The sequence below is a fragment of the Gavia stellata genome, chromosome 5 (genome assembly GCF_030936135.1).
Source record: "Gavia stellata isolate bGavSte3 chromosome 5, bGavSte3.hap2, whole genome shotgun sequence".
NCBI lineage: Eukaryota > Metazoa > Chordata > Aves > Gaviiformes > Gaviidae > Gavia > Gavia stellata.
Genome location: NC_082598.1, coordinates 37,653,826 through 37,671,635, shown reverse-complemented (window position 1 = coordinate 37,671,635; position 17,810 = coordinate 37,653,826). Strand labels below are relative to the sequence as shown.

The window sequence follows — 17,810 nt, the reverse complement described above, 5'->3', positions numbered from 1 at the left end:
ACTTTAGGCAAGTGACATGTTCTTAAAGTTGAAAAGCTATGGTTTTTCTGCCCAGTTCTCAGTCTGCTTTTGGTCTTCTAATCTATTGTATGAAAATGAGAAGTATTACGTTGTTATTCACAATAATTTCTTTGTTAATTTTTTTGATCAGGGTAGCTCGTGCGTGAAACTCTGGAAGTCTTGCAAAGTTACAGAAGTGCGTCTCACCCATTGTTGATCAGATCTTTCTTTCTCTTCCAGAGAGTTAGGAAGCAATCACAGCAATTAGAGAACATTGTAACACATCTGTGGTTGTCTTTCTAATTTTCTTACAGGTGAATGTAAGCTGAATGTAGATAAGACTCCAAATAAGCTGGACTGATGTGCACAGAGAAGGAATGAAGTATGGATGTGAAGGAACGTAGACCTTATTGCTCCCTGACAAAGAGCAGACGGGACAAGGAACGGCGCTATACAAATTCTTCTGCAGAAAATGAAGAGTGCAGAGTGCCTACACAGAAGTCTTACAGCTCCAGTGAAACCTTGAAGGCTTTTGATCATGATTCCTCTAGGTTGCTGTATGGAAACCGGGTAAAAGACTTGGTCCACAGAGAAGCAGATGAGTATACCAGACAAGGTAGGCAAGATGTTTTAATTCAGGGTGTATAATTCATTAGTACCAAGTAGCAAGGCATTTTTGCTGCGGGAAAAGTATGTTATTATACCAGTTTCATAACTCTACACACATAGTACAACTCACTTGTCTTTCCCTAAATGTTTTACAAAGATGGGAAAGCATTGTGTACCATCTTTGAAATAAATAATACACGATGCACAGGAAAGTTAAGTAAATGGCCCATGTTGGGCAATGGGTCAATGACAACATTGCAGACTCAAGTGTGAAGTGTTCAGGCCTTACACTTTAAAAACTAGACGCCCAGCATAAATTCAACTCATTAACAGATTGCCCAAGAGTTTGCCACTCCAATATACCTAAAATGTAAATAGCTTCAAAATGAATCAAAAGAAACAAATAAAACTGTTCCAAGAAGGCCAAGCCCTATGAACAGGCTTGGGGAAACATAGCATGTGTGGATGAGCATACGAATCATGCATTAGGTCAGTGCCTTTATCTTTTAGCTTGCAAGGGCAGTAACAGAGCACTGTACAGTGAATAAGGTAAATTAGTTCACGATTGATGCATTTGGGTTTGTGGGGGGATTTTTTTCATGGATATTTATGATATCTCACCAGATGCTAACAGGTTGCTAGAGCTCACTGTTCAATTTCTGAGTCCAGGACTGGAGAGACATAAGAGATCTAAATATCCGTGGAGATGCTCAAAACCTGACTGGATATGGTCCTGGGCAGCTTGCTGTAGTTCACTGTAGCTGAGCAGAAGGTTTGGACTAGATGATCTCAAGAGGTCTGTTTGGACTTCAGTGATTCTGGGAGATTGCACTTCGTTCCAGTTAGGGTTAAGCACTTATGCATCACTTTTGGATTCAAAACTGTAGTCTCTGGAATTGGCATTTCTACATTTCCACAACTAAACTACTTAATATAAGGAGAAAAAAAAAGTTATGAAATGTGTGGAGTACTGCAGCCCAGCTATCTAAAAGGATAGAGTTTAGGCCAAAAGCTATGTGAACCTACGCCTCAGTCTTCTCTATAAAAGCTATGTTCTCTTTTATGAGGAAACAAGAATAGATTTAGGGGTAGAAAAAGAAAGCTTCCTCCTCGTGAGGAAGTCCTTGGTTTTAATTTTAGAAATGTTTAAAAATATTTTCCCCATTGGTGTTTTTTCTTTGTTCCAAGTAGAATAACTTTACATTAGAACTAGAGCTGGGCAGATGGTGTTGACTTCTTTGCCTACAAATGTTTGCAAGGGAAATAAAAATATTTCTCTTAGGCTCCTGTAACTGAGGCTTGTAGTCTGTCTGCTTTCTGCTGTGTATTTTTGGTTTCTGTGATGTGTTGAAGCTTCAGGTCATCACTACTTTCTAGTTTTTAAGTCATTAGTCACCTTGATCTCATTACTTTAATGAGGTAAAATCAAGAGGAAGTTTCCTAATACCTGTACTGTAGACACTTTCTTAGTACTAGTGACAAAATTATATCAAAATAGGTACCATTTATTTAATGAACTCGTAATCTATTGCCTGAATAGAGTACTATTCTTTTTAAACAGCAATAACAAAATGGAAAAAGTTATGTAGTCTGGCATGTACATATGATGGTACACTGGGGCTTGGGGTTTTTTCCCTCTTCATTTTCTTCAGTAAAGCACATAGTATTTAGCTAATACTTATTGCCCAATATGCAATAAATTACACATCTGTAGGCCTAAAATGGCAGTCTGGGATGTATAGTGTCGTCTTCACCTTTCAGTGGTCTCAGCACTGTCATCTGTGCCCGTTTGATTTTCCTCATTGTCCTTTCAATTCTTTTTGTATGGCTTATTGACTTCCTCTAATGCATGCTGGTTTAGGACCTTTGGGGACTACCTGCAGGTTTGATAGGGTCAGGTTATAAAGGGCTTGTTTTGCAGTCTTAGGTAGTGTGTTCCTTTGATTCATCTTTGACTGAGAGAATTTACTGCTTCTGGTATGGGAAGCATTTTGTAGAAAAGGTGTTCAAGGTCATTCCAAAGGTTTTTAAATAATATATAAAACACACTTCCCTGTATTTATTTTTTTTCTCTCTGTCTAGAAATAGAGTGCAGATATGTGGCTTTGACAGTCTAATTACATTCTAGCCTGCTCAATCAACAGGAAATAAAACTATAAGCAAAAATGCAAGTTTTAATAAATGCCTTTAATTGGAAATTAATTTCTAAAATTAATCATGACTAGTGTTTCATTTTTTTTTTGCCCAGACTGTGTAAAATAACAATATCAGATTTTCAGCGTCTGCTGGAAAGCTACTGAAGCAGTTATGTGAGTTTCTCGAGTCTCTCAGATGTGGCACAATTTAAAAATGTCAGTGTGTTTTTATGGCTAATATTTTTGGGGTAAAGCCCTTCAAAGCTTTCTGCTAATGGATCAGAATTTTCCCATCTCTTCTTCCTGAGTCGTGTCAGTACACCTCTTTGTGCTTCCAGCTTCCCAAAATCACATGGTAGGAATTCAGAAAGGGATGCTGCTGTAGGAGATAGGCATGCCCTGTTCAGTGGTAGCTTTATCCCAGGAGATCCTTACTTGTGGAGAGGAAGCTATCCAATTGTCAGTTCCAGTCACAGAATCTTCTTCCTTGTGTGTTGAATTTCTGTTGCTTGAGATTAATTGCATAAATAGAAATGAGAGCCCAAAAATGCATATGTTTGTAATTCTAAAAACAGCATTTAAAACATATTTCACATTCAAATATTTTACTATCATAAAACTGGGATTATCGTGTTAATTTTGAAACCCAGTTGACAAGACTGGAAGAGCAGATGTGCTTGTTTAGGAAATTCTAACTTTATCTAGGCAATATGCTTTCAGTTAACATCAACAAGAGGTAGGACCTACTGTGGTCTCCTTCCCTTCTTCACAAGCCCCTTCATCTCTTGCAAGACTGGTTTTGTTTTTAAACTTTTTAGATGAGGATTATTTAGACTACTATTTTTAGAACTTCTGGTTTAGTTATTTATTTTCACTTTGTTGTTAATCCCGACAAAAGATTCAAAAAAATTAGTAAGCCTGTGAATAATTAAACTCAGCACCTAGCCATGCAAATAAAGACCATGAGCTTTTTTCCTTTAAAAGTATTTTTAAGCTAGGTACTCAATTTTATATTGCATGTTTGAGAAGATACCTAATCTCATCCTTGACAGTGGATGAAGCACCATGAAAGACTATTTACTTTCCAAGGTGGGCTGATATGATTGTTTGCTGTGTATGTGTTAGGGAGAAGACCCCTATTTTCTTATGCTTTGAAGTATCCAACTATGATGAGCAGCCTGATTTAAACGTACAACTTCTCTAAGTGAATTCAGCAACCTAAATGCTTGTATTTTGGAATATGCCCAAGTATATTGCTGAATTCAGGATTAAAGCTGACTGTATAAAGTTGAATTTCTCTGTTGTACAGAGAAATTCCTGTGTTTACAAAATCAAACTCCTGTGTGAAGTGATATAATGTACATAGGAGACTGCTATCCAAAAATATCTGAAAGTGTGACATGACTATGGAGTGGGAGGGAAAGATTGTGGAAGTGCGGAAGGTAAGTAGTATTTTTAAAACTGAATTTGGAAAAAATAATTGGAAGTAATAATATAACAATAGGAAAATTATTTGAGGGAGATCATGAATCAAACCTGGACTCACAAGAACTGAAAAACTTTTTATACTGGTGAATTAAGTTAGTAAGATAAACACAGGTATGCTAAAACTGGTTTTTATTTACCATCAGATACATGTTAAAGGGAAGAGAGGAATATGCAATACCTCGTAAGGAGTCATTGTTCCATTTCAAAGAATTTTATTGTTGCAGGACAGTGTTGTGATCCTACAGAGTGATCCATGTATCATGTCAGTGAGTTTTTGCACAGGAGTGGGAGGCTGACCCATAAGCACAGGTGGTAGGGATGCACTGCAGATTTCCACATGTTTGTATTTTCATACAAAATAATCACAGCACTGTTTGCAAACTATGTGAAATTAAAAGCTGAGCAGCAGGACACCTTTTGCTAATAGAAGACTCGATGAGGTCGTGCAGGTTTTGTTAAATTTTTCCTTTTTGAAAGCTTGAGTCAACTATAGTTTAGCCTGCAGGTAAAGTTACTTGGTTTTTCTAGCTGGCAGTGAGAATGAGTTCACCATGTTTATCAATCAGAACAATTCATTGTCAGCCAAGCCTCAATGTCAATTTATTTTCATGCTACCCCTTTTAGTTTTGCAGGAGAAAGTACTTGTATGCATGGTTTTGTACCTTTTCTCTTCTGGAATACTTAAGTGCCTAAACTAGATTAAATGACCTAGTAACTTCTTGGAGTTACAAAAAGAGGGGCTGAACTCACCAAACAAGGAAAGAAAAAGAATTTCTTTCCTTCACAATATGCTGGATCACTGATACAAGATTGCTGAAAAGCAAAGCCGTGTACAGTACATTACACTGTGTATATGTATCGTAGCTATCGTTCAGCTGACACTCCTGTGACTTAGATTTAGGTGCTAGAAAAATCTCCCCATTCAGTGAAAGAGGGGCCTGAAACAGTGATATATATGCTTCAACAATTTTATTTTATTATTTAAAATTTTAAACACTGTCAGGGATACATTTTTAAGACTTCAGAAACCTGAAACGTTAATTGCAACTTCTGTCCTAATGTAATATGACTCCAAAGTCTATTGCTTTTAAATACTAGCTGCTCAGAATGAGTTATTTGGATAGCAAAATGATTCATGTTTTCAGTCACCATAAATGTCAGCTGTAGGATTAAAGGATTTAAATGGTCATGTTTTTAAACCTAAAGCTCGAGTACTTTAAACTTACCTGTCTGAAGCAATGGAAGGATAGATACTTGAGACCATTTTTGACCTTCCAATACTTATTGATGAGCTGATTTTGGACTATTGGGTAGGCAAGTGACTGTCAATAGAACTGAATCAGCCCATTTTGCAGATTATTTACAAGAAGGTATGAAATGATATAGAAGGGACTTTGTGATCTCCCAATGAGCAAATTAATCACCCTTCAGTGGCATTGCAAGCACTGTCTCTCAAAATCTAAGGCAGCTATTAGAATTAGTGTTTTATGTTCCTGACGGCAGTGCAAGATGTGGCCTGATTGTCATCATGACAGATACTTCTTTGTTACGCTAAAACAGGGCCACCTGCAGCATCGGCCTGGTTTGAGTGGGTAACTTCTGTAAGCAGCATACAGTGCCAGTATGTTCTGGATAATTTTGTGGCCTTGAGCTAAGCACGTAACCTTCTGCCAGAGGTGGTTTTTTTTCCCACTGTAATATAGGAATAATAACACTTACCCACCTCACAGGCGTGTTGGGAGGATTAATTAGTTTACGTTTGCAAAATGCTTTGAAGATGAAAAGCACTGTAAGTGCTAAGTAGTATTATCGTCTTTCATGGCTATACTAGTTACTTCTTAAAGCAACAATAAGAAGTTAATTGGTTTTCAGGTTCCAGGTGATAAGGATCTGTTGACTTTTAAAGTTACTCTATTAGCTACAGAGTGGTACTAAGAAAAACATTTCACTTTTATTTGATTAGGACTATATTTGGCTCATGCTCAGTGATACACACACTTGCTCTAAGGTATTCATCTAGTTGAAATTGGCCCCTTGTGGGTCATGGTCTGTAGATGAGCTACGGATCTGGAGACAAAAGGCAGTTGTGATTCTCCAGGGAAAAATCAACCTTGGTTATTGGCAGTAGACTGCTTGATCAGGCATTTCTACACAGCTTTGGTCCGCAGAGTAACAACCTTGTCTTTGACTAGTCCAGTTGCAAAATAAGAGAATTAAGTTCTTGATCATAATGATTAAGGATTTATAAGGTGAGCAAGGGGCCTTCACAAGGACTTTCAGCCTCATGGAAAGGAAGATACTGTAGAGAGTCTGTAATTGCTCTTACATGTTTCTGTAGCTTATATACTGAGATGTATGTGCTGCTCCTGTTCATAATAAAAACTAAATTGAGGACTGGGGAAATAAATGGGTCACATGCATGGCTATGAAAGATGACTTCAGTGTGTTAACATCTATGGAGAGAATAAAGCTAGAAAAGTGTGCGGTTAGAGATGGGGTGAGGGGAGGAATTAAAGAGGCTGAAGAGCCCCGTCTGTCCCGTCCGTTGTGTAGAGGGCTTAGGGCTGAGAGTCTGGGCTGTAGGCCAAGCTGTGAGTGATTGCTTATTCCATCACTAGCAAATAAATGGGGAAAGCAAAGCAGAGATGTAAAATAGGAATAATTCGTCAGAAAGTTCCTTGATACTTGCTGAAATGAGTTTGTAAAGCGTCGCAACTTACTGGCTTGAGAGCCAGTTCTCAGCATTACTGAGCTTATTAAAGCTGAAAGAGGAAATGGCAGAGCCATGGGAACACGTTTGCCTGAAGTTTTGTGTTTCTACTTATTTTGCTTTGCAGTGCCATAAATATGTCTGAGTCATAAATCCTTTCTTGTCTTCGGCATAATGAACATTTTGCTAGAAAATCTGAATTAAGGCAATGCTACACTACATTCGTTATGGGGGTTTACAGAATGGAAATGGTGTGTTTACAGAAATGGGTGTGACAGAAGCGTGAGTGAGAGAGGAAGTAAAAGAGGTTTTCATTTCTGCAGAATCCTTGGGTCTGTATTTTTCCATGTTTCTTGAACTTACCTACAGCCGATGGTCTGAGCACCTCATTCTGTCCATGCATTGCAGAGCTGATTCCCATGCATGTGGGATGCTTGTTTATGAAATCCTACAAATAGAAATGTATGGAGCTACTCTTAATAGGTGTGTTGGGTTTTTTCTTTATACCAGTTCAGAGCCTGTTGAACTAATCAAGTTTTGTACCATACTGTGAGACATACTCCTCTGTGGGTCTCTCCGCTTACTTATGGTGGCAGACATGCCTTTCCCTCATGGGAAGGCAGAAATATAGATAGACTTCTCTCTCCTCCAGATCTGGAGGAACAGCAGAGAGCCCGAGCAATATTTTGCATGCTTCTCTTCATGCTGCCCCCTTCCTCCTCACCTTCTTTCCCCACTTCAAGCCATATGTCATGTCATTAGCATCCTACTGACCTTAATGTGGCAGTTCATACCTGTTAGATCTGTGGTTGTAGGGTCTCTGCAGACTGGATATCCATCATCCCTATATTGCTTACCCTTGGGTCATATTTTCTTCACATCTATCAAATTCAGGTTTTATTTGTGTTTTGTAATAAATGGATGCTGAGATGTTGATGATTTGGTCCCAGGATCCAAAGATTAAGATATAGGCCTAAAATGTCTACACTGTCATTCTGGTCATGATCAAGACTTTGTGTTCCTTGCTACTCATGGAGTTTTATTTCTTTTTTAAATCCACAGAATCCTTTTTTTTTTTCCCCTTGCAGCCCATGATCTGGACAGCTGTGTTAGTTTCTCTTAATTTAGTTTGTATATTATGTAATCATAATCATAAACCCAGATTTTTGTATAAAATCCCCAAATTTGGAACCGTAATATTTAAATTCTTAATTCATTTACTGGAACATGATTGCTGATGCTGTAGCTTGAAGCTTTGAATTGTGTAATTGTGAAGTTATCTTCAGCTGACTTTAATCTTACTCTGAAGTAACTTCAGAAGGGCTTGATGAACAGTCCTTTATCCTTATACTGGTTAATCCAGTGTAAGTGTCCAGAAGTGGATCTTATGTTCTAGTCTGTGGATTAGTACTGAGGATCCCCTGCCACCTTCAAGCCTAACAGGGAATAAAATTACGAGTCTCCCCTACTGCACAGAAGAGTCTGCATGTTTGAACTGTAATTTGGAAAACCAGTGGTAGGAAGATACTGTGTTTCACTCACATTGATTCTACTCTATTTCTTAAAATAAAAACTTCCCCAGGCTAGCATTTCAGTCAATATGTCCTTGTGATTCTATAGTTAAATGCTAGTAAAAATACATGGTTGGTTTAAATATTAGGTTTGAAATGGTATATTTCCCACAAAACAGTAAGTGTGGGGGTGTTTTTTTGTAGAATTGACTCAGGTTTTGAGTCTTACATAAAGCTCCTCTACCAAGAGTGGCTCAGTAAGTGCAGCTCAGACAACTTGCAATATCTGGCGCTAACTTTTTCAGAAGACACTGGGACCATTACTTAGCTCCTCATACACTTTTGAAAGCCCATAAGGAATGGGAGAACTGTGTGGTTAATGTTTGCTCAGAATAATGAGCACTTGAAAATCATATGCACAGTTGCTAAGATTTAATATTTAATGCTGTTTGATATTATGTAGTTTACAGGATATATTGGAGAAGCAACTGTCTTTCATAAGTATCTTACAGCTCCACTCTACATCAGATAATGACAAGAAAAGGAGGTTAAGATGGAAAAGTGAATAGAGCGGAAAGGTCAAGAAAGAGGGATTAAGAGGTGACAGGGAAGACGGTTGTGATGAGTGAAGAGAAAAACATAGGAATTAAAAACAGGAGGAAAATGTGATACAGTGGATTAGGATGGTTTAAATTTCACAGATAATTATCACAAAAACAAAAGAGAAAATCAGGCTGAAGTAATAACAACAAAATACTATGCCAAATCAGAAAGAAAAAATGTTAACATAGGCAAAGCTCATTACTTGTCAGTCTTCACTGTGATTTCTTGCATCCTAGCAAACAGAAGTCTGCAAGTAGAGCTTTGAAAACTCCTTTTTAGTAAATATATTGTGAAGTTTCTATGACAGAATGGGTGGTATTACATCTGTTACTCATTCTCTCTTTCATGTAATTGTCTTTTACCCACCTAACATTCTGACTTCTGGAGACAGCGTTTGTGTACTTCTTATCAGAGTTTTATAGAGTATCCAAGGCCTCTGTTTTGCTATTTTCCTTTTTAAAATCTTTGTCCTTTCACTTCCAGCAAATTTGTTATCCTACTGTACATTTACTTCCAATTGTATGTCCTTCCTCTCAAAACCTTTCCTTAAAAAGGACCACCTTTGTAAGTGTGTCACACTGTATTTGCCCCAGTAAATGGAAGAAAAATAATATTTTATTTACAAAGAAGTTACATATTTTTCATTAAAAAAACAGCTAGAATTGACACTTGAAAGTAGATGATATTTAAGATCCCATAGGATTGTGTGGAATTGTTGCTAAACCAGTCTACCTCTGCTTTGATCATCTAGGAAGGTGACATCTACCCCATGTTCTCAGTGGTCCTGTAGTGCCTAGCTAGTGCCCTGGGAACAGGAGGGACAGTTTTGCTGCCTATTGTTTTATACAAAGAAGCTCTTTTTTCCATCTGTTGACTAGCACATAATTGAACTCTCTATTTTACAGGAATTAGTAAAGTGAACAGGGCAGCCAATTTGCAGTTAACAGAGCTATTCCTTCATAGTTGTCATATGTATGAGTTAGGAAGGCAACGTACTGTTCAATCAGGTCAGTAGTCTTGAGCTCTTGGTTTGAAATGGTGAAGCGTTTCAAAAATGTGGTGTAGCTGTGTACTGGCTTCCACTCTACAGGAAGTGTTTAGAGGTATTGAGAACAAGCTCCAGGTAAGGAGCTTCAAATAGGAAAAACATGCCCACTATATACTCTCTAAAAATGGATACAAAAGGAAATAAGTACTTTTCCCATATCAAAATAGCAGAAAACAGCATGAGCCTTGCAGTAACACTTTGACATCAGTGCTGCTTATACAATAAGCTTATATGATAAGCATTGTATTATGAGGACATGTTTGTATGCAGTGGTCTGTAGATGGAAAATAAAAACCTGAGAAAAATATTTTTCCTCATTTGCTTTCTAAATAAATGAGACTTCTTTTAATAAAAAAATAAATAAATCAGGATTAAGTAGGGAATCGAGGAAATATAAGGGGCAAGATTGGTTCTCCTCAGGTCCATGATCATAGTTTTGCATCTGTATAGCTTTAGCTGTTTCACAATTTTTCTAAATTTAGTATGAGTATTTTTGTCATGTGTTATCACAGAGTGATTAGAGGGGAAAATGCACTTGATTTTTGAATGGCACGAAGGTGTTATAGGCGGACAGAAAAAGACAAGGTACAAAGGAACAGTAGATTAGAAAGGCAACTGACAAATAATGAAGGATACAGAGACAGCAGACATGGCATGACTTAATCAGAAATATAAGCAAGAGCCGAACTAAACAGAATTTTGAGTATGGACTTGGATGGGTTTGGGACTTCTGCCTTTTTGGTACTATGTCTACCCTGTTATGACAAAAACAAACTCAGCAAAGGCACTCGAACTATAATTCCTCTGGTTTAAAAGATAGGGGTGTGGGTGTATTTTTATGCTAACTAGGCAGATGCTTTGGAAGCTTTTCAGATTTGTTTTTTTTTCTTTCCTTCTTTTCAAAAATAGCCTATTGTTGCTAAAACCTGACTTGTTGACTTACCAGTGGTTAATGAATTACCAAGGACAGTGCTGATGTCTAGAGATGCTGACAAATTCTCTGCTGGATTTTTCTTTGTTCACTTCATTTGTTTCTTTCCCCTTCTCATGGTTTTTAAAAGAATATCACTATGTATATATTTAGTATAGATCGAACTTAGAGCAAGGACTGACAACTGAAGAACCGCGGAGCCTTTTCTTTTGTTTAGTAGTTCTCTTCAAAAACCCATTCCCACAGATAACATTTCCAAATTGAAGATTAAGTTATTGTGGATGTCTTTTAATAACTTCCCCAATTTAGGCCAGGGAAACAAATGTGGCACAAGTGCAGCAGCTTTCCATTTAATTCCAGCTGTTAACTTCTGACTTTCTAAAATAATACATAATTTCTGCATTCATCAAACTTGCTTATATGCAGTATTTGATTAAACTAAAAAAAATCATTTACATTTCTAGACAATATAACCTGTGTGATTCTGGTAGAGAAATATATATACACATGCACACTCTCTTTAAAAAAAAATAATTTTATATATATATAAAAAATTTATGTTGGTATACTTTTTTGTATGTATTTAACTAATGTAGTTAAGGAGGTACACCAATTGTACATGGATCATTGTTTACACAGAAAGTGGTTGCAACGTAACAGGTAGATGTGTGTGGTTATTGTTGGCAAATGTTGTGTTTTTAACAGTGATTGCTGCACAAGCTCCCGAAAGTTATTTTAGAGTTATTACATTAATTTTGTTCTTGTCTTCACAAATGGAGGGTGTCAGCATTCCTTACACCACCCGTAAATTGATACTGCTAGCCAAGAGAAATGCAGTTATCTAATGGTAGAGGGGTAGTAAACAGCATTATTGTCCTTTTTAAAACCTAACTTCATGATACATCATCCCAGATAGTCCAAAACCCCCAAAGGTGTCTCCAGAACAAGTCTCCTTGAAACAATGTGTCTAATATTTTTTTTCTAGTTTATACTTCATACTTTTTTAAAGGAAAGGAAAAAGAACCAACCCACAAAGCATTATGCCTATCTTTTTATTCTGTATCTACATTTTCTTCTCAGGAATTAGTTCATTATAATCCCCAAGTTGTTTTTAAGTCTTTATGAACTGTTGAGGCACTTACTGTCAATGGGAGAAATAGCAAATGTGTGTGTAGTGTAAGAAGCTGATGATTAAATCCCTCACGTAGAAGTCATTCTGGAAAGGTTAATTAGAAACTCTCAGAACACAAGAACAACATCCTCTCTTCGTACTCTTTTTTTCCACTGAGCTTCTACAACCTCCTTTTCAATTTCTTTTTATTTCGTAGTATTGTTCACTATCAGGTAAAAGCCCCCAGCTGTTCTGCTGCCCACTAGGTCTGTGTCCCAGCTGTGTTCAGCTTCCCCGGATCCTGGAAGACTTCCTGGTTTTGTTGTTTAGGAATCTTAAGATTATGTAAAATTTTTGTATCATGTATGTATGATTTCCTTTGGGATATAAATTCCTACACAAATACATATTTTTCCATGTCAACATTTTGGTTTGGGTTTTGTGGTTGTTTTTTTTTTTTCATTTGTGTAGGCAACTTACATGGAGTACAATCCTCTTAGTAAAGCTCTTAGCAAAGCTTTAATTCAGCAGATGATTTAGCCTGATGTTTTGAAAGCTGTTACAGCATTTCTGGGCTATGCTGTAAAACTTCTCAGTGTAGCGAAATACTCTAATATATTGAACGTGATGAGAGAGCAGTATACAAACCTGCCCCCTTTTTCTGTTTTGGCCCTGTGACATGCCATTTTGGTTTTCTTACTGTTCATAAGAGGGGAAAAAGGAAGAACATATTCCACATGGAGGTAGGCTGTTGTAAACTTAAAGTAAAAAATAAAATCCATTAAAAGAAGGTAGGTGGTGTGTTGTGCCTGAGACCAAGTCTCCTAGAAAGAGATCATGGAGGATGTTGTTATATAACGCCTGAAGTAGTTTCTATTCAAAATAATAGTTTGCTTAAGTGGAAAGAAGAGTGGTGGTTGGGGGGGAGTAGTCTCTTCAAATTGATGTGTCTGCACAGACGTTTCCCTGAGCGATTCTCTGAGTGCAAAGAGGTCCTCTTCGCAGTGGGGGGAGCACAGGGCTGGGTGGTTCAGGCTGGCCGAGGAGCTGCAGGTTGTGGTGCTCGCCTGCTGCAGCTGGTCTAATTGTGGCTCATGAGGCAGCATCTGTGTCTGTCCGCATCCTTCCTCACCTCCAGATCTCAGCACTGTGAGGTTAAGGGGGTCATAGGCATAACACCTTGTAGTGTTGAAGTCAACTGACTCAAGTAACCTTGTCTTCGGTCAAAAATACCTCTTTCCTTTCCATTTTGCTTGTCAAAGAACCAGTAAGATGCTGCATGTCCAACTGTGTATACACCTTAGCCACTTCATGTGTGTGTGGCTACACCTGTCTACATACGCACGTGCACATGGGCTTCTCCTACATTTGGTTCTGACTTTAGGCAGCTGTTTGTAGATTCATGTAATAATGTACCAAATACATAAAACCAGTGTTCTAGACTGTCACCCCTAGCATATATTTACCAAAATGCAAAATAATAAGCATTTTAGACACTTTACTATTTTCAGCTCTGACCCTGTTACTACTGGGTGGTTTGTTTGGCCTGTTTGCTTCTCTTATTAGTTTCAACTCTCACAAAACCTGAAAATTCACATGGCATGACAGCTTTAAAAAATGGCAAGATGCTATCAGTGTGCATGGTAATTCCCTGTTCTTATACCCTTCACACTGTTCAAACATAGTCATAGGTATGCTTACTCCTTTTGTAGTTACCTCCCCAGCTGTATTTTCATTCAAATATTTATTCACAGCTGCATAATAAATATAGTTTGATTTGTACCTAATTGTAATAACTGATTTTCGTTATTTATGGAAGTCATTGTCAGAATTCATTTATGGTTCTGACTGTGAAAAAACTTACAGCAACAACTTCATATGACCACAGCAATAAATTAATTAACTGGCCCACTTAATGCCCTGGCCATTGATTTGGTTTAACTCTTAATATTTCAGGAATTATTTACACGTCTGTATTCACACTTCTGCAATTCTATTACTTTCTGATTGGTAGGATTCTCTTCTTGTTGTATTATAAGCTTTAATTATCTTACTAACATATTTTTATGTTGAATGACTAATTTTGGAGAAATTAGGATGCCTGTCAGATTCAAAAATTGAATGTGTGTTCTAATTTGTTCCCAGAGCTATGAAATAACTGTGGGCTAGGGTGGAAAAGCATTATGGGTATAGGCATGCAAATGAGCTTGCCAAGTGTCTATATACCATAAAATGTCTTAAATCTACGGACATAAAAGTAGGATGAGGACACAGCCATTAAAAAGGCAGTCATTTTTGAGTGTCCCATAATTTAGACACTTCAAGTTATTGAAGTGTCACAAGTTTATTGCACCTAATTTATTAATACAATCATTTGGGATTCACTTATGTCTCTTGCTGTGCCCCAAAACAGAGGCTAAAAGTCTGTTTAAGATGCACAGACTCTGCTTCAGCAGTAAAAGCCTAAAATGTTTCTCAAAATACAGAGATACAAAAAATAACAACTTTACTGTAGTCCTTGCAGGTAATGGGTGGCCGTGTTCCTCTTTGTTTATATTTGTGTATTAAAGTAGAGCAGAGAGATCCAATAAAGACCAAGTGAGTTTAGTTCCTATTTAGTTTTTCCATTGCCATATTAGGTGACATCTGTACAGGGAAAATAGCCTGTTGCTTTGGCCTCTAACAGAGACAAAAAAAAAAGATAATCCTGAGAAATACCTTGTTACAGCTTTCACGCTTTGAAAAAGGAAAAAAAAAAAAAAAGAAAAAAAGTTTGTCATTTATTTTTAATCCTTTAATGTGCTGAATTGGCTTTTCTTAGTTTGCAGGTTCTGTTATGTTTCTTTCCTACCCAGGAGCACTTTTGATGTGTTTAAGCAGTTGACAAAACAGTGCTAAGGTGTAGTATGAATGAAAAGGGGCACCGCAGAGAGCTGGAGACAAAAGAATCCACTTGATTGTAATACATGTGGAGGTTTGACAAAACACCTTGTGTGATACCTGAGACAATTATACACATGACGAGTTTTTACTTTTAGGTTCTTTTAAAATAAAAAAAATAAAAAAGTTTCTCACCTTTTGTTATCTTTTTTTTCCCCTGATCAGGACAGAATTTTACCCTAAGGCAGTTAGGAGTTTGTGAACCAGCAACTCGTCGAGGACTGGCATTTTGTGCGGAAATGGGGCTCCCCCACAGAGGTTACTCTATCAGTGCAGGGTCAGATGCTGATACTGAAAATGAAGGAGTGATGTCTCCAGAGCATGCCATGAGACTTTGGGGCAGGGGGGTCAAATCAGGGCGCAGTTCCTGTCTGTCGAGCCGTTCCAACTCAGCCCTCACTCTGACTGATACCGAACATGAAAACAAGTCCGACAGTGAAAATGGTAAGTTCTTACACATATGCCCATATATAAATCAATGTTTTATTTGCTGTTTTGGTTGACATGCGATAATTTTAGATCATTAAAGGAATGGCCTTGAATTATTTACCTTTTTTTTTTGCTCCCAGAAAAGTCAATACTCAGTATCAGTCTTAACTAATGCAAGCTTTGGGTGTGGTATTTTAGCTGTAATTTTGGAAGAGTTTAATCACAAAAAAGATTAGCTCTGTTTTATCTCAGGCCATGTCACCTGTTACGCTTTGGGGAACAGCTAAGTAAATGGTGATAAAGTTGATCCCCAAGGCCTGCTTGCAATCAAAGGCTTCATTGTAAACTCTTCTTCAAGACATCTTGGAGAAGTTGCAGAATCTTAGAATGGATGAATGAACGCAAATAATAGCTTATTAACAGGGCTCATGTGATTGGAAAACAAATTTGATGATGCTTTAAACTTCCTAGTTGATGAGAACAATTGGAATTGTGGTGAAGAGGGACATGTGGCCTTTGATGTGCCTGGGGGACTGGATTACTGTGCAATTAAAAGCTGCAAAAAAGATTTAAACAGCAGCTTTGTAGGATGTGAGGTATGGCCATTGTATATTAAGGCTTAGTGTTTAAATGAAAAGAGGTTAATACAATCGACTGATTCATTTTTAAAGCTTCTCAAGATATTTTTTTTTTTACCTCCCCTTGAGGTTATGAACAGAGCCTAATGTGGTGTTAAATGGTAAATGCACAGATCTTAGAAAACTTTTTATCTTTAACTTCTTTTTATTTGCAGAAGATTTTCAGCTTTACTAGAATTAAAATGATTGTTCTATTAACTTCATGACTTTCTATATGACAAATTCGAAAGAGGAATAAAGAAAAAAAAGTAAAAATGAAAATTAGTGATGGCTACTGCCTGCATGTCTACAGGTCATTTTATGAATTAATTAAACCTGTCTGCTCAGCTGTACAAAAGTCAGAGCAACTTTATTTCTGTCCTCTGGCAATAGTGGTAACACATTGTGGGAAACAGCAGTGTAGCTGTGTATGTATGGTAATCCTTTTCGGGGGGGCGGGGGGGAAGCAGTTTTATTTTAAACTACAAGCAATAATGTTTAGGCTTACCTATTTATTATCTTAACTTCAGTTTGAGAAAGCAAAACCAAAGCTATGTTTTGATATTATTCATACTTGTTGCCTTTCTTTTGGTGGCTGGTTCTAACTGGTGATGCCTGTGTAAGACAGCTGTCTCAGATGGGATCCTCCTTTTTGTGTTGGATTTAATGCTGCGTGGTACCTGAGGTGCACTGACAGCTCTCAGTGTTCGCAGGTGTCTTGTCTCACGCTTGGAAAATTTGTTTTGAGTTGGAGGCAAGTTTTGAAAGAGGAAGACAGGAGTACTTGCCTACCTCCTTTTGACAGTGGAGTTTCTGTTGGATGACCCTTGATATTTCAGCTGCAAAGCAATCTAGAATAAATTGTTGAGTAGTCCTGTGATTTTTCCTTTTGAAAGTGTGGACTTAGCAGGGTTAGGTTTATGGTTGGACTTGATGATCTTAAAGGACTTTTCCAACCTAAATGATTCTATGATTCTATGAAAGGTCTATGCTGACATAGACTCTCTTGAGTCTTTTGTAAAACTCTAGGTTAATGATCTTGAAAATACGTATTTATATATACACACACGCACACAAAATTCCTTAGATAGTCATATCTTTGCATTACCAAAGAGGTGACTGCTTCAGAATTATAGTAGCTTTGTTATACTTTTTATGAACTTTATATTTACAATTTTTAAAAAAAAGCAAAATGCCTGATTACCATATGCCAAAACTTCCACCATGAGTTTAGAATTAGAGTTTTATTTTGTTTTTTCATGTGTGAGAAGACTGTCAGTATGCTGGAAAAGACATTATTCTGCACTGGTTAAAATTATGCAAGGAATGTCTGATGTTTGATACAACTTCAAAGAAGAGTTTAGTCACTAAAAAGGATTACAGTTGATTTATTTATTGATAGGGAGACCAGCAGTCCAACTTAAGAAGGTACTGGGACTGCTGTGAGGCTAATGAAATTTTGATGGCTTGAGAGGCCCCCAGGGTTTTGAAGCATATATAACTCGGACCATGTCATGGGTTGCCATTTCAGTGGAGATGTTACAGAAGTGGTGAAAAGCTTAATATTCTTCTTTTGTATTTTTCTCTGGATTTTTTTTTCCACTGAACATGGAAGATTTGGCTGAGAAACGATTTTATACATATAGTTGGAACTCAGTATGTTAAATGCTCACAGTAG

General features: G+C 37.3%; 1 protein-coding gene across 6 annotated transcripts in view; it reads left to right on the top strand.

Annotated features, from left to right (window-relative positions):
• Positions 1-384: 384 nt before the first annotated feature.
• The window catches only part of TENM3 (teneurin transmembrane protein 3), a 321,566-nt gene continuing 304,140 nt past the window's right edge, over positions 385-17,810 (top strand). For 4 of the 6 annotated variants that reach the window (XM_059817990.1, XM_059817989.1, XM_059817988.1 and 1 more), the window contains exons 1-2: positions 385-616; positions 15,252-15,530. In XM_059817990.1, coding sequence (XP_059673973.1) covers positions 385-616; positions 15,252-15,530 — 511 coding nt within the window. The remainder of the gene's footprint in view (positions 617-15,251; positions 15,531-17,810) is intronic. The other 2 variants (XM_059817992.1, XM_059817991.1) reach the window with 1 other exon arrangement.